The sequence below is a fragment of the Rousettus aegyptiacus genome, unplaced genomic scaffold, assembly GCF_014176215.1.
Source record: "Rousettus aegyptiacus isolate mRouAeg1 unplaced genomic scaffold, mRouAeg1.p scaffold_m13_p_11, whole genome shotgun sequence".
NCBI classification, from domain to species: Eukaryota; Metazoa; Chordata; class Mammalia; order Chiroptera; family Pteropodidae; genus Rousettus; species Rousettus aegyptiacus.
Window position 1 is genome coordinate 42,849,771 of NW_023416286.1, and position 17,783 is coordinate 42,867,553.

General features: G+C 37.4%; 1 protein-coding gene across 10 annotated transcripts in view; it reads left to right on the plus strand.

Moving 5' to 3' along the window:
• TACC1 (transforming acidic coiled-coil containing protein 1) overlaps positions 1 to 17,783 on the plus strand; it is an 87,074-nt gene that overhangs the window by 64,014 nt on the left and 5,277 nt on the right. For 5 of the 10 annotated variants that reach the window (XM_036228740.1, XM_016127372.2, XM_016127371.2 and 2 more), the window contains 9 exons: positions 254 to 314; positions 1,042 to 1,249; positions 3,785 to 3,837; positions 8,846 to 8,971; positions 10,658 to 10,734; positions 12,750 to 12,793; positions 13,852 to 14,012; positions 14,831 to 14,937; positions 17,098 to 17,218. In XM_036228740.1, the coding sequence (XP_036084633.1) occupies positions 254 to 314; positions 1,042 to 1,249; positions 3,785 to 3,837; positions 8,846 to 8,971; positions 10,658 to 10,734; positions 12,750 to 12,793; positions 13,852 to 14,012; positions 14,831 to 14,937; positions 17,098 to 17,218 (958 nt within the window). The remainder of the gene's footprint in view (positions 1 to 253; positions 315 to 1,041; positions 1,250 to 3,784; positions 3,838 to 8,845; positions 8,972 to 10,657; positions 10,735 to 12,749; positions 12,794 to 13,851; positions 14,013 to 14,830; positions 14,938 to 17,097; positions 17,219 to 17,783) is intronic. The other 5 variants (XM_036228739.1, XM_036228742.1, XM_036228744.1 and 2 more) reach the window with 1 other exon arrangement.

A 17,783-nucleotide genomic window follows, 5' to 3' on the forward strand; every position in this document is an offset into this window, starting at 1 on the left:
CATAGAAGCACGTGAGGAAGTCTTTTCAGAGAATGAACTGAACTGTAGTTCTTTGCTTGCCCTGTCTCTTGGAGGAACATTCAGAGACATAAAAGGTGTTCCCATCTCTAACATGCAGATGTATGATTTGTATGGTGCTGTATGCCTTGGCTTCTTTCTGCACACACTGCTATCTCTGCTCCATCTCATAACTTGGAAGTTGTCAGTGTGATTTCAAACCAGCTTGGTTATTATTATTTTTTTTTTATTCCAGGAGTGGCTGTAAGGTGAAGAAATATGAAACGCAGTCTCTTGCTTTGGATGGGTGTTCTCAGGTAAGTCTGTATCTACAGTCTCACTAAGGTGCATTACTACTGGATGTGAAACCTCTGAGGCACTAAACAGGGATTATTTGACTCTAATGACTGGATAGTAATTGTTTTCTAAGTCAGATGGTTTTTTAACTTACCCCTTTCAATGAGATCGGAGAACCTGAATTGATAGAAGAAGACTGAAAATGCAGATTCAGAGAGGAAAAGGAATGATGTACATTTCTGAATTATAAAGCAGCGTTCATATCTGGTGTTAAATATATTGTGGGATATGAAATCATTTAACTACATTGAATTAAGCAATCTCAATATTTAAACTAGACCGGATAGTACATCCTTCACAGTTATTTAAACTTATGCTGAAAAGTTTTTAGACATTACCTGAAAATACAGTGGGATACATAAATTTTTTTTTTTTTTAATTTAGGAAGTTTATGAACAAAATATTTAAAAACCATTTTCCTTGGACCACTTAAACTTCTCAGTTACAAATTTAGGCTAGAAAAGATTAATCTTTCAAACCTCAGATTCAAATTTCAAAAGCTAGGTTTTAGAAAATACATTTCATGATTGAGAGTCTCCAGTGTCTTCCTTGATTTGTACCCAGATCTGTGATTAACTGTTATCAAGTATCTATATGGAATGGCGGCTGCTCTGCCATTCTTGAGCTGTCTCTTTCCTCACTGTTTGTCCTCCTAAATGGTAGCATCTTCTCTGTTGCATTTTCCAGGATGAAGGAACAGTGATCTCCCAGATTTCAGACATTTCTAATAGGGACGGCCATGCTACTGATGAGGAGAAACTGGCGTCCACTTCATCTGGTCAGAAATCAGCTGGGGCCGAGGTGAAAGGTGAGCCAGAGGAAGACCTGGAGTACTTTGAATGTTCCAATGTTCCTGTGTCTACCATAAATCATGCGTTTTCATCCTCAGAAGCAGGTATGGAAGCATATCTTCATCTTTTTAATGTACGTAAGCATAGCAATGCCTGAAAGCCTGAAGTAGGAGGCGCCTTAGAGAGATTTAGAGAATTGGGTCACCTAAAGGATGGATTTAGAATGCTTATCTATGCTTTGCTTCTTTACTTAGAAAAGAGATACAAAAGGATATGTTATCACATTACCAGGGACATATGGATAATTGTGGCAAGATATACAGGAGACACTGATGTGAGACTGCTTGAATTTTTTTATAATTTATTTTAATGTGACCACATCTTAAAGTATAGTGGCCTGTAATCATGTTGTAATTACATGTGATTGTCCTCATTGTTCAACTTACAGAAATAATAATAACTAACACATATATCCCATGTGCAGGCATTGTTCTAAGTGCTTTATATGCATTAACTCATTACTCTTCACTAGGTGTTCCCCCCCCACCCCCATTTTTCCGAGAAGAAAAGTGAGACATAGAAGTTAAGTAACTTGGCCAAGGTCACTTATAAATGGCCAATAAATGATAGACCTCATATTCAAATTTCAGCAGTCTGGTTCCATAGTCTTTTAACTACAGTGCTAAAGTGTGAAGAGATTGTTTTCATTTTGCTAAACTTTTATAAATTTTCCTGTTCACGGATGTGGTAGACTGAAATTGATCAATGCCCTATAAAATCCTCCTTAATGCTTTAATAAGAACCCAGACTAACTGCGCTAAAGCTTCTTGCTATTGGACTCTTAGAACATTCTAGAGCTGAGGTCCTCTTCCAGGTCCCAACTTATATCTGTGGTCCTAAACTTGAGTTGTAAAATGTTTAGAATCATGTTCCTGACTACATTAAACATTATTAAAAACTCAGATTTTCAGCAACATAATTTAATTTGAGGCTTTTGTACTTAGAATTAAAAAGATCGTGATCTATCATCAAACCAGGAAAATAGGTGGGAATCTGGACTTCGTGAGAGTCATTCCACCAGCCTCCTTCCCAACCCCAGGTCTCAGTTTCCCATCTATAAAGTTAATGTGCCAGGCGCTATTCCGGATTTCTTCCCAGGCCTCTTTCCACTCTGATGTCTTTCCTAAGATCTTGTTTGCCTTTTCCCATTATACCCTGTTACTCAGTTATGTGGTCTAATCCTTAGTACTTTGTACCTACACATATTTCTGTTATTTGAAATGCTATTCTTTGCCATCTCCTTTAAAAATTCTGCCTATCCTGTCAGGTCTGTCTCAAAATTGGGCCTTGGCTCCAAACAGTGCTTTATGCCCACAGCACATTCATTTTCACCGTTGCCTTTTTGTGTATTGATTATAGAAAGGCATCTTTGATAAATTTCTTAAAGTTAAGGACTGTGAGTAGTTCATCTTTGAATTTCCTCTAGTGCAGGTGCATGGTAGATATTTTTTGAATTATTCTTTTTCACTAAGAGCAAATTTTCTTCAACATAAATTTATAGAGCTGAGGTTCTATTAGATACAGTGCTGTCTGCAACGTTAGTGAACAGCTAGTGTTACCCTCTGTGTAACTGGTTAGCCATGTTGTGGGAGCAAACAGAGGCCATGGTCGTGCATGGATGGGAGATGTGAAGATGGATGGGTGCACTGTCTTAGCCAGGGCAATCAGAGGTCGTTGACTAGGGAGAGTCACCTTTGAGCGAAGTCTTGAGAGATACAGACGTAGATGTATCTCAGGGAATGAGAATCTTTCTCAGGAACGGGAACGAATCTACCATGTTGCTAAAATGCCCAGCTGTCTGTGAGTACAAAGCAAGTGGGAAAATGAAATCGTACTGAAGAATTTGGGCTTGATCCTATAGGTGTAGGGGAGCCATGGAAGATTTTTAAGCAGAGGAGTGATGGTTACATTTGTGTTTTAAGTAATTCAGTATTGACAGATAGAACTTTAAAATAGTAATTCGCTATTGCTTTGTGGAAGACTGTAGCTTTAAACTTTTGTGTGCTTTTCCATATTTTAAAATTGTCTCCAGTGGGTACATATTCCTTTAATTAGAAAAAGCATACATAGTTTTTTTTTGTTGTTGTTTTTTTTTAAATATTGCCTCTGGTGGTAGAGTGGGAGGTAGAAAACAAATTTAGTTTTGCAAGCATTAAATTTAGAGCTAATTGTTTTATCTGCTACACGAATTAGATTGAAGCTACCCTTTTGGGCTGGAATTTAAATTCGCTCAGACTTGGCAATAAAATAGCATTCAGTGTTACGGTTTCCTTTCCGAAATAATCCCGGGGTTAGTACATGGACACAAGAGGGCAGGCTTGCTGCTCTTTCCACCTGTAGATTGTACATCTGTTTATGGCCAACTGTGCACTCCTCTTTCTTCTGAGTATTTTGGACTTTTAACACAGACAACACAGTGGTCAACAGAAAGACAGTGCTCTTTTGACAATCTTGAAATTCTGTTCATGTCTTCACAGATGTCATTCTGGGCCTACATTGGGGTTTCCAAGTGTCTTTCACTGGGTAGGAAAGGAACCAACTTCTTGGGATGACTACAAAAATGATTTTCTGTGTTTTAGGTGTAGAGAAAGAGACATGCCAGAAGATGGAAAAAGATGGATCTGCTGTGCCTGTAAGTTCCTAACCTTTGGAGTGGAACTCATTTTTTTTTTTTCAATATTTATTTTGAAGCCCATGTTAAATCATTAAATAAATGCTAGCCACTGTTTGTGATGGGGGTGAAATATAAATAAAATACAGCTTATTCACTGGAAGGGTTCATAGTCTATCCGGAGATGACCTAGGCAGCACCCACTAGCTGCATATGCTTCTGAGCACTTGAACTGTAGCTAGTGTGAATCAAGATGTCCTGTAACTATAAAATATAACTAGTTTTTGAAGACTCGGTATAAAAAGAAGGAAAATAAAATGCCTCTAACTTTTTACATTGATTAGATGTTGAGATGATCATCTTTTGAATCTATTTGGTTAACTAAACTATATTATTAAAATTAATTTCACCTGTTTCTCTTTACTTTTTAAATGTGGTTACTCAGAATTTTTAAATTACATATGGCTTGTATTATATTTCTTTTGAACAGCACTGGTAGTAGATACAAAATGGAACAACGACACCCAGTGGTGAATGCTATAATAAGAAGGTATTCCTGGGGCTGTGGGAGCCAGGGCTGCCTGACTGTGTGGCAGGTGTCAGGAAGGCTGAACCTGAGCTAATTAAAAAAACAAAAAAACAAAAAAACTTTTAGACATACAGAAATAGTACAAAAAATTCTTGTAAATCTTTCACCCATATTCCTCAAATGTTAACATTTTATATAATCACAGTACAGTTATCAAAATCAACTAACACTGACTGATATAGTATTATTTAATTTATAAACCATATTTGAATTTTATCAGTTGTCCCAATCATGTCTTTCTTCTGGTGTCAGGTCCCACATTGCATTTAGTTCTCATGTCCTTAGTCTCCTTTAATCAGTCTTTCTTTGTCTTTCCTGACACTTTTGAAGACTACTGGTCAGTTGCTTTGCAGAATGTCTTTCCATTTGGCTTGTTTTCAGCATTCACTGTTGGGCTGTGACCCCAGTATTTCCCTAGAGAAGGTAGTGTGAGCAAACATGAGGGTAGACAGGTGGAGGAGAGCCTGTGGAAGCATGAGCATAAGGAAGACATACACATAACACGTAGGGACTTGGGACCATTGTCCCCTCACAGGGCTGCACACATTAGTGATTTTTGTTTCTGGACAAAATCGCTTTTGCTTAGAAATTCATTTGATCCTTAGCTTTTTCAGAAGCCAGGTTATCTAATCCCAGTGCAGCTACTCAAAGGCTTCCACCTGGGTTTCCTCATCTGTGAGAGAGAGGGATGCTTTCTATCTCCACCTGTGAAAAGATGAGACTCCACACTCCACTACCAGAACAGCCTGGTTGTGCACTTGGGGGAACCAGTTTCTTTTGAAGTTTTCCAAGTACTATGGAAACACTTTTGAGTATCTTCAGTATGTAAAAATAGCAAAAAGATGATTGAAGAAGGATGTCACGAATAAACCAAACATTGGTCTGTGTAGCTGCAGATTCAGGTGGTTTACCCAATTCTTGAAACAAACTGGTTAAACTTCTGGATTCCCAAGTTATTCATCCCTAAAATTAGTAGCACATCTCTATCTACCTCATCAGAGTGGTTGTGAGGATAAAAATGAAATGTTAACATGAAAGACTGAAGCCGTAAAGTGCTAGGCTAATAGAAGGTGGTGTGACGTTGATAGGAAAAGGGTGGGAAAGAAAAAGAGAAAGAAATATGGAGAATACTTGTCTGTAGGCCCATCTGGTAAAGAACATATTTTATGTTGTGATCTTTCAAAGTAACCCAAGTTGAACTTCCTAAAATGTCGAATAAATGTTGCATAAAGAAATTATAATATTCAAAATATTGAATAAAGAAATCTGTATGATTTAGTATTTACTTTTTAAAGTCTCTCTGGGTTGCTCTGGAGCACATTTCTTTTGCAGTCTCATGCCCAGCGTAGGTGGTGGCAAGGACAGAATACCTAAGGCCAGAGTACAGTGAGCGGTGGTGGGTGTTAAGTCTCTCATCTTGCTTTTCAGCTGTTGGTGCGTAGCATTTTTCACTTAGGAGTCAATATTTTTTTTTTTAAGAAGTCTCAAACTGCTTAAAAGTTGAGCTTGTTTGGCTTTTCCAAGCATGTCTCTGTTAGAGAAGTGGCAGGGGTGCTCCTGCTCCATGGATTCGAGGGCAGCTGATGGGATGAGCACACAGATAAGTGATGCTCATTCTCCCACTGCAAGGATGTGAACAAACAGAATTATTTTTTGGCGTCTGTGCTCACTGTTAACTTGCAGCCAGGACTCCATCGAGTTCTACTGTCCATAGACAGGTCTTTGTTGGTCCTCAGTTGTAAATGCTTTGTGTGACAGGGAGAAGGATTAGGGGACAATGAAATGGGACCTTTTCGGAAGGACATGATTGATTGATTTAGCATCTTTATTAAACATATAAGATTACCCAGCCCAGGAAGAGATCATCAGGCCAGTTCTTTGTGAAGGTAGACTCTGTAGGCTTTCTACACTGTTTGATAAACAATATAAAGGACCAAGGAATATAAAAAGTTAAATCCTACGGACTGGAAGAGGTGGTTCAAATAGGCCACAGCATGAATTCCTGCTCCGCCCTTATCACCTCATAAGAGCTGTTGCATTTTGAGCCTTGAGGCTTGTGGCATGTGGCCAGGCAGAGAGGAGTGACCCAGGGGATAGCTGCAGGCTGCAGAGCCCACTTCTCTGAAAATATATGCCATGGTCTGAGATCTAATTTTTACCTTCAACACAGAATTCTCCCTCTCCAGACACCACATTTGTTAACATTCAGTTGTTGTTAAACAAGCGGGCAGACTGAATTTGTTTATCCCCTCAGCAAATGAATGAGATGCTGAACTCCAGAATAGATGTTGATATTTTCCTTACTAAGAAAACTTTTGACTTATTTCCCAAATTTTTGCTAACGTGATGGTCACAGGAGGCACGGGGGCTATTTCCTAGAGTTGACTCAACTTGGGGATTCTGACTCAGAATAATAAACACTCACAAAAGATGTTTTTAAAATAAATGTATTAGTTTAGAATCAGAAATGTAATAACAAAGATGACCCAAATGTGTCAGCTTAATTTAGTACATTATCTCCCTGTAGGCAAATTATATGAAAAGCAAGATTATGAGAAAGCCTCTTGATGAGAAATGTAGCATAGGAAATTAATGGGATGATTTAAATATCCTGAGGTGTATTACTTCTATACAACAAACATTTATTATCTCACCATTTCTGGATTAGGAACCCTTGGATGGCTGCTGGGTGCCTCTGACTCAGGGTCTCTCACAGGCTGTGACCAAGGTATTGACCAGGGCTCGGTCACCTCGAGGCTCAGCTTGGGGTGGATCCCCTTTCAGGCTCACTCACGTGGCTGTTGGCACATCTCAGGTTCTTACTAGATGTTGATAGAGATATCAGTTCCTTGCCATGTAGGCCTTTCCATGGAGCTTCTTACAGAATGGAATCTGGAGTCTTTTGTAAACTAATCTCAGAAATGGCATCCCATGACTTAATCATATTCTGTTCTTTAGAAATGAGTCATTAGGTACAGCCTGCATGCAAGAAGAGGAGGTTGCATGAGAGGGTTAGTACCAGGAGATGGGCCTGATTGGGGCCATTTTAGAGGCTGCCACCACAAGTAGCTTCTTGCTCTAGTGATAGATCTATCTCAAGAAAGAGAGTGTTTCTGGGGGTACTTTGGACTTCTGTCAGCATAGTGGGCTGCCTTCCCCCAAATGCTACAAATGGACTCTGCCAGCTTGTGGCTTTGCACTTCCCTTTTCTGTGGCCTAAGCCCAGAGTTTCTATATTGGGCCCTTAGATAAGGTCTGTGAAGCTGTATGCACAAATTATGTGTGTGTTTTTAAGCATTTTTCTAGAGAGAGAGTGACTCTATGATGACCCTGAAAATTTTAAAAACCGCTGGTCTTAATTGATCTTGGACTTTATGTTTAGTCTTGGTTCAAATAAGATGTTAGAGAACTGATCGATTGTAATCAATAACTAATTGATCATTTATACTGACATTTAAGATTATTCCTGGGTCATTTTGTCTAGCATTTTGGATGTCATTAGACCAACTTTTCTCCCCGTATGTATACAAAAAGCTTACTTATATAGGTGAGGTAAAATAGCCCAAAAAATGCCTTCTAGGAAAGAAATAGTGCAAAATCTATATTCTTATGAAAAACAAAATGCTAACCAAATGTGACTCTGAACCTGATGTGATGAGTTTATGCTAAAAGCAAGCTGGTACATCAGAAAGCGAAGTGCTACCAGAGGGAACTGAAACCTTAATTGCAAGAAGGAACCAAAAAATGGAAGTACAGGTATAGATCTTGACCTACATGTGGCTGCTTCGTATAGGAGCACATAATGGTGTGCACCTGACTGCATCGCTGGGTTGCCACATAACATCACTGCAGAGCATTTGACATTCCTGATGATTCTGAATCATCTGGGAGTGGGGGTGGGGGTCACGGTTCAGATATATTTGCCATTTCTGCTTCCTTAGGGCCAAAAGTTAGTGATACATTTTAGGAACATTACCATCCAATGTGACTAAATAGTGACACACAAAGCAGCAATATGTAAAAAAATTGATACTTTTTTTCAAAAATTATTTACATGGGTCATGTCATCCCCAGAAACCCTCTGAAAAAGGAGCCATTAACCATGGATGGCTTTCTCTTTCATGCATGTAATTCTTTGGTGACTGAGCACTATGATTACACTGTCTCTTTTTGGATAAGAAAACTTCTCTAGGCTATCTGTTAAACAGAAGCTAAACGCTGCCTCCCCCGCCCTCCTGCCCCTATAATCATTAGAACAGGTTTTTCCTTTAGATAGCACTGTAACTAGATTTATTTTTTAAAACTCTCCTGGGTTTTTTTTTTTTTCAAACATATTTTTAAAGATTGCGATCCATTTAGTAATGAGGAAGTTATTGAAGAAGTATTTGGGATTAAGAAGCTGAAAACAATGTATTAAATGTAACCTTTTTCCCAACTCAGGAACTGTTGGAGTCCCCTATGGAGAAAGCCCCCGTGTCTGTGGCCTGTGGAGGTGAGAGCCCCCTGGATGGCATCTGCCTCAGTGAATCAGATAAGACAGCTGTGCTCACCCTGATAAGAGAGGAGGTAAAGTCTTTCTTGTTCCGTCCACTTATCACTCCATTTCTTTGTAAAGCCCATGTGCCAGCAGGCAGATTCCATCTCTGCTGGCCTGAGTTATCCCTGGTTGGAAGTTCTTATTTCCCACAGCTTGTTTTGTTTATATAAAGGGTTCCCACATTGGTGCTGGAGTTCTGACATTCTGGCGTCCAGTGGGAAAAGCTGATGCTTTGAAATAGCCTTAAGAATTTTGTATACTTCTTTGTCTTTTAGCCTTGAAATTTTAAATATAGAATTTTACCAACTTTATCCACATATATGACTAAACCAGTGCCTACATTTTATAGAAGATATATGCTCATACATAAAAGTTCCTTAAATTCTAGACTTGCAGTAATATAAAATTGTTTCCTACCTTCATTCATTCTTTAATTAAACAGTTCAGCTCTCACATTCCTTTATTGTGTTTCCTGAGCAGGCTCTGTTCAAAATAGATCACTGCTGGACCTTTCTTGGGTGATCCAAAAGATATGAAAGACAATATTATATACTATTAGTCAGTTACCACTCTCTCCCATTATATTTCTGTGGTATATTTTATGTATTTGGTTCGTGTTATTTGATGAGTCCACCTATTTTTTAAAGAAGGTAATTCCTTGGCGTAAGAATTTTATTTTTATAATCTGATGAGAGTAGTTAAGTACCTCTGATACAAGTCTCCTAAAGCTCGAAAAAATAGCATTAGGTTGATAATGAGAGATGTTAGCTAGTCCTATTTTAAAACTTGGGAGTAATGTTAAGGAGGCCCACCACATTCTTGTAAATGAGAAAAGTGCGTACCTCTTCCTCCTGAGAGTTCAACTATCAGATGACCACTAAATGGATCAAAGCAGAGATGTCCTTAGTCACCCAAAGCAGAAAAACTGGCATCTAGGATTTTGACATCCCGATTAAAGCACCATAATAAAGAATGTATTAATTAGAAAGAGAGCAGAGAGAAGTAAAATAAAAGAACAACAGATGCCCATTCCAGCCCTGTCCAGGGCAATAGAGTTTGAGGCAATGAATTTAGAATATTTCTTTCCAGTTAGCAAGGGCATTCCACATAGGGATAAGGGTTCTGGTCTAACAAGATCCTGCCTAAGTGAGATGGCTGCATTTGACTGGAGGCATTGAACTTCTGAGTCCCTCTTTCTGACTCCATTCTTATCAAGCAATCAGAAATCCATATAGAAGGAGAATATAAATATACTGGTCATACCAACTTTAGCAGTCTGATTTTGTGGCAGTTTCATTTCTCGTCTTAATAAATTGGTGCTCTAGTGTCCACTTTGGTCACAGTAAGTCTCTGCCAGACAGACGGCTTTGCTTTCAGTGTCCTGTCCCAATCAGTTTTCTGGGCCTACGGAGTTGAGAGCCAGACCCTGGACTGAGGTAAAAATTTATAGAGATTGTAATTACCACTTGGAATTTTCCCAAGAGGGGTTCTGCTCACCTTCACTCTGGTGGCTATGCTCCAGGACCTTGTTTGGCTAAGAGTTCATTTTTCCAAATCCTTATTAGCATTATACAGATGTTGGGGTTTTATATTCCTCATGTAGATGGAATGTCTTGGGTGGACCTCATTTTGTGTTTCTTTTAGTCTCCAAACTTAAATTCAAACTGTAATAGATTGAGTAGGTAAAACCAAACTTTATCTCTGTTATAATCTAGATAATCACTAAAGAGATTGAAGCAAATGAATGGAAGAAAAAATATGAAGAAACCCGACAAGAGGTCTTGGATATGAGGTTAGATTGGAGATTTGGGCATGGGGTTGGTTACTTTTATGTATTATTAGATTTAATACAAATGAAACGATGAAAGTATTTGCTTACCACAGAACCAACTGTTGAAAACTTGAGGGCTTTGCTATTTGCACCTTAATTTGTGACTGATAATGTCATTTCATGAGTACTGCCAACCAGTTATTTATATTATCAAAAACTGTAGCTTAATTTGGGGTGTTCAAAGCATTACAAGTAAGCAGAACTCACATAATTATCTTTTGAAAAGACATGAATTTATGTAAAAATATCCATTTGAAATACAGAGTAATGAGATTTACTGACATAGTCAATTATAGAGGCATTATAATTCATAATACTTTTCTAAAACTAATTATACATGAAAGCTTCAAATTTCATAACCACCAAATAGATTATAACAAGCATGTTAACAGGAAACAGAATTGATTGGCATATTTAAATTGAAATGTTTTTATATTTGATGCTTACTTCCTAGAAAGGAGAGTTAGGATCTGTGAAATAACTAAAGATGGTATCAGAGAAGAGATGGGAAAAGCATAATTTATACACTGTACAGTCAGCACTTAAATGACTAAGAGGCATTAAAAATATGTCTGTACTAAATTGTGGCTCTATATTATTATTATTATTTTTTTGAGCATTTACTGGGTGTAAGGGCCCATGCTGTGTGTGGTGGAGAGGAAGGGACGATTGTCCTTGCCCTTGGAGAGTGTACAAAGCCATCATGAGAAACTTGAATGCAGGGTCAAAGAGATGGGCAAGGGGAAGCCATCACTTCTCATGGAGGGGTCACAGGGAAGTGTACAGTCACTGGTCAGGGTCAGGAAAACATTATACTTTGCTAAAAGAAAAGTTAACACAACAGGGTGATCTTTAAAGTCTTTGAATAACTGAAATACTTTCGGAATTAAGACAGTAAAAGAAAACTTGGAACTTAGTCAGAAGGGAAAAAATGGCTGAAAGGGTAGATTGAGGCCAGGAAAGCATAAACTCTGATCAGATTTCTTAGGAAAAGGCACAATAATGCCATTACTATAGTCTACTTCCCGCGCCCCATCCATGGGCGATTCATTTCAGGATTCCCCAGTAGATGACTGAAACTGCAGATAGTACCAAAACTTATATGTACTATTTTTCCTACATGTACATACCTATGATAGTTTAATTTATAAATTAGACACATAAGAGATTAACAACAATAAGCAATAGTAAAATAGAACAATCATAACAATATACTGTAATAAAAGTTATGTGAATGCAGTCTGTCTCCCAATATATTTTATTGTACTATACTCACCTTTTCATTTAAAGCAAACACTTAAAGCTTCTCTGGTATATCCAAATTGCCAGTATCACTACTCTTGCCCTTTGGAGCCATTATTGAGGAGAATAAGGGTTACTTGAACACAGCAGAGTGATGGCACAATAATCGATCTGATAACTAAGACTGCTACTAAGTGGCTTAAAGGCTGGTATTGTATACAACATGAAGATGCTGGACAAAGGGCCAATTTGTGTACTGGATGGGGACCAAGGGGGGCGCCTCATGATTTCATTGTGCTACTCAGAATGTCATGAAATTTAAAACTTAAAATTGTTTATTTCCAGAATTTTACAGTTAATATTTTCAGACTGCAGTTGACTGCGAGTAACAAAAACTGTGGAACACAGAACTGCACATAAGGGAGGACTATTGTAATTTATTTTATAAAAGATTGATTTGTCTAAGCAAACTCAGTCTATTGGCTTGAGGTCATTCTCATAGGAGCAAAGAAAAAGTGAAGGCAGTTGTTTATATAAATAGAATGAAGGCTTGTTAAAAATAAAATCTGAAGAAAAACTTTTTTGAACATTAACAAATCTTGCATTAACATAAAAGAGCTCAAAGCAGATAAATGGGTTATGTAAATTTGTCAGGATATTTTAATGCATTTAATTGGGGTAGCATTTCTTTATCTTCCATTGTCTAAAAATTTTCTTCTGATAATTTTTCTAAGGAAAATTGTGGCTGAATATGAAAAGACCATTGCCCAGATGATTGGTAAGGAAATTTTTTTTCCTGAAGTATAAGCCATAGAACCCATAGATGATTTTCAGATCAGGATACAAACTTCAGTTTGTCCATCACTTAGGTAATAATCGATTCTCATTTGCAGTAGTTAATGTTCTATAAAGTTGCCACAAACGGTGAATTAGCAAATACTGAACTATTGCTTCTAGGGAAAATACAAGATTAGGTTCCTGCAAGCCTCTGGTCACAATTTTTTTTGTAAGTACATAATCTTGTTTTGTATGTATTTCTGTTTAAATACCATCTTATTTGATATCTCTTGTTGATTCAATAACATTGAACTCATGACCAGCAGTGCTATTTAGTTCATGTATGAACCAAACTTATCTAATACATGTATGTTCCCCATAATGCACATCACAGCCTTCCTGCACTTAGGAACACTAGACTGCACTTCAGCACTACACTTGGGATCCGTTTAAACAGAAAGCACAAAATTTCAAAAACATAGCCACATCGTTCATCATCCTGGGTGGGATCTCTCTGGGTATCCTTACTCCACTGCAGGTTATGCTTTCCTTATATCGGACCCATGGATGCCCTTCCAAAATGACAGTGGTTGATCTCCCTGCACAAGAATTTAGAACCTCTTCTTGCCAATATTGTAAGGACTGACTCCCTAAACCAAAGTCAGGCCTTTCTGCACTTAAGCACTGAAATGATATTTTCCACTGTCCATATCACCTAATGTTTTCCTGGTACACAGCCATTTTCACAGCTATTCCTCTACTCTTAAGGAATAGTCCTCTCTCACTCTTGGTTGTTTTGGATCTCTGTTCAAATCTCTCCTCTGAGTGAGACCACTCTGTATAAAAATGGAACCTCATCTTTCTTGCCCTGCTTTGTTTTCCTTCCATCACTTGTATCTTCAAGTATCTTTGCCCACCAGAATGTAAGTCCTTGAGAATGGGAACTGTGTTTTGTCCACTACTGGGTCTCTGCCACCAAGAACACTGCTTAGCTCAAGAAGGGCAACTGTTAACTGTTTGTCGAATGAATATGCCATTGCTTTTGATTGTGATTCACAGAAGATGAACAAAGGACAAGTATGACCTCTCAGAAAAGCTTCCAGCAACTGACCATGGAGAAAGAACAGGCCCTGACCGACCTCAATTCTGTGGAAAGGTCCCTTTCTGATCTCTTCAGGAGATATGAGAACCTGAAAGGTGTTCTGGAAGGGTTCAAGAAGGTAGCATGTCTTTTTTCTTCTATCTCCTTACTAGTGTGTTTTCTTGGTAGAGGATCTTCAAATGTATATGGCAGAGGTGGGTAGCTTTTTAAATAGGGACTTGAGGCCCCTGTTGGCCTTGTATTGTAGCCTGCGTTCTAGAGAAGCTGGAGAATTTTTCCCCCTTTTTCTTTATGTGGTTGTTGAGGCATCTGGCCTACTGGGTGGTTTGTCTTGGTCATTCTTTTCCTGGGTCAGGCAAATAAACCCCAGGCACAGTCATAGTCTCATGGAGTTAAGAACTGTGGAACCTTTAGACTTTAGGGGAATTCTTTTTGATAATTCACCGATTTAATGTTAATAAAATTGAAAGGGATTCTAGTCATAGCACTGAACAATTCAGGCTGTTTATTCTAGAGGAAAGTGTTATAGCTTCAATTTTAGATATAAGTGGGTATATTGATTAATTTAATTGCACACCATCAATAAGACACATTTATATTAGTGAATATTCTTTTTTTTCATATTAAAATAAAAATGAGACTGGCCAATTTATCTAATGTGGAAATCAAATTGCCATTCAGTTTTGAATAACTGCTTTCCTAAAGTAAGTGTACTGGTGTAGCTGAATCTTACTGTACAATTTGAAAATTAACACGTGAATAAATTATCTAGAATTTCTTCAGTGAGAATTATTTGTGCTTATTTCAAGTTACCGTAGGGTATAATTTAATTGGATTTTCTCATTTTTTTAAAATAAGAACTCTGCTAAATGGTATGTTACTAGCAGAAGAAAAAGTAACCAGTTTCTTTTATTTGAAATTGTTACTTTGGAACAGAATGAAGAAGCCTTGAAAAAATGTGCTCAGGATTACTTAGCCAGAGTTAAACAAGAGGAACAGCGATATCAGGCCCTGAAAATCCACGCAGAAGAAAAACTAGACAAGTAAGAGCTTACACATAAAACTTTCACTTTTCATGGTGTCGTGGGAAGATTGATAGAGACAAGAAAAAAAATCACTGTTTTGCAACTCCAGATTGCATTTTTGCGTTATATTTAACTTTTTTAATGATAGAATCTTCCCCTGGTTCAACATTGAAAAGGCTAGGAAGATATATAGTATCTTTCTCCAATCCATTCCCCTTCCACTTGATTCCTACCCCTTTCCTTACCTGGGGTAATCACTGTTTTTTATCCTTCCAGATATACTTTTTCCCTTTCTTTCTCCCACCTCACCCCTAGCTTTATTGAGATATAATTGACATATAATGTATAAATTTAAGGTGTATGGTGTGTGATAACATTTGCTAACACCTCCATCATATCACACAAGTACCATTTTTTTAAAGTGGTAAGAATCTTCTTTTTTATATAGATGATAGCATATCTTGATTTTTTCATTTAGTAGTATATTTTGTAAATCCATATTAATCTTTGAAAAACTTGCTTATTATTTTTTTTAACGGCAGCGTGGTGTTCCATTGTTGGAATGTATCATTTGTGTAACTGGTCCCTCCTGTTGGACATTCAGGTTATTTAAAATCTTCCATGAACAGTGCTGCAATAAGTAATCTTTTATGACTACCATTAAGTATGCATGTGAGTTATCTGTATTTATATCTCTATACCATGAGAGCATTTCTTCCCTACAGCTTTGCCAATGGATCAAATTTTTGGTTTTCTACAAATCTAATAGAGAAAAAATGGTATTTCAGTTTAGTTGGCTGGGTTTTCTGTGGGGAGGGGAGCAAACAACAGATCATTTATTTTATTCAGTGTAGTTTTAATTTCTATTATGAGTGAAATTGGACATTTTAGTAGTTGTCTATACATGTATTTGCTTTACTATGACTCTATTCTTTGCCGAGTCTTCTATTGTCAGTTTATATATTTTATGTATTATATATAAATATATTATTACATTAAGGATGCCAGTCCTTTGTGATATGAGTTGTGGATAATTTTTCCAGTTTGTTATTTATCTTTTGGCCTGCTTGTAGTGTTTTTTAATATGCTGAAATTTATTTTTATGTAATGAATTTTATCATTTTTTTACAGCTTCTGGATTTCCTGTCATAGTAACAAATATATTTCCCTTGCTGAATATAAAATATTCTCTCATGCTTTCCATTTAATACTTTCATGGCTTAATTTTTTAATCCTTAAGTCCAATACATTTGGAATTTATCTTGGAGAGAGGTATAAAGGGTTCATCCAACTTTATTTTTTAACTAAAAAGTAATACATACTTGTACATTTGCTATCTTACCTTCCTATTTATAAAACCTTTTAAGTTCATCCTTTTACATTCCCACTCCCAGAAATACTGTTATTCAAGTTCATTATATATCCTTCCAGTCTTTTCTTTGTGCCTTTACAAATACTACCCAGAATGGCTTTGGACTTATTTTTATACATGTATATTATAAAATACTGGAGTCATAATACAAGTTTCCTTTTTTACTTGGGATATATATAAAATGTGTGTGTGTGTGTGTGTGTGTGTGTGTGTATCAAATTTCCTTTATACATACACCTATATATATAACTCTATATATAGTCATATAAAGAAAAGTTTATCACTTTAATTTGCATGCCTCTGATTAGTAAGTTTTTAGCATCCTTTCATTGGTTAATATCACCTAATAATTATGTTTTTTTTTTTTTATTTCCTTTTGTACTTCTTCAATAAAGTCACTTTTAGGCCTATGTGTCACAGATATCATTGGTTAGCATCCTGCCTCTTTAGCTGCAGTGATCCCAAAGATGATCCTACCTGCTATTGTACTGGCTTAAAAAAACCCCTTCTGATTGTTATAGAAACTGACATGTGATTCCTTCTTCTAGTGACATGAATTTCAAAGGATAATGTGGCTTTTGAGATTAATTCTACCATTGGTTTACATCATGGAAATTTTTTTAGCAGTTGTATATAAGCTGAGATTTTGTAAATTAAAATTGAATTATTTAGGTCACTGATTCCTAATCAGTTCTTTTAAGTCTGTGTCTCACAGATGTCAGTGGTTAATATCCTGATTCTCTAGCCAGGACTGATAGCTGTGTGCTTTTTATCCTTTTATTCTATAAACAAAATTCTGTAAACAGAGCCAATGAAGAGATTGCTCAGGTTCGAACAAAAGCAAAGGCTGAGAGTGCAGCTCTCCACGCGGGACTCCGGAAGGAACAGATGAAGGTGGAGTCCCTGGAAAGGGCCCTTCAGCAGAAGGTACGGAGAGGGATGTGTTAATGACCACAGAGACACTTGGTTTTCATCTTTGGCAGTGGCTAGCTTGCCGTAGATCTGGATGAAAGAGGCCTTGCCTTTTTGCCCAGACACTGATTCAGAAGAAGACAAACAAGGCAAATCATGAAACTACCAGGCGTATTCACGGGCAAAGTGCAGGGAGGAAATTCAGGGGGCCAAGCACTGCTTAGGCAGGCTTTGAGTCTCCTTTTCTTCCTTTTTGTCTTTTATGTACTATATGAAGCCGTCTCCCCACTTCATTGCAGTTTTACCCTGCAGGGGACATTTTGCAACATCTAGAAGTATATTTGCTTGTCACGACTTGGAGATGCTACTGGCATCTACTGGGTAGAGGCCAGAAATGGCCAGAAACATCCTGCAACTTCCAAGACAGCCCTAAGAACAAAGACTGATCCAGCACAAAATGCCAGTGGTGCTGTGGTTGAGAAATTTCAGTACATAAATAAAAATCAGTGGTAGCAGCGGTTTCTATTTCTCACTGCTCAGCGATTCTTGGGCTTCATTTTTTTGTATGCCTCCGGCGTTT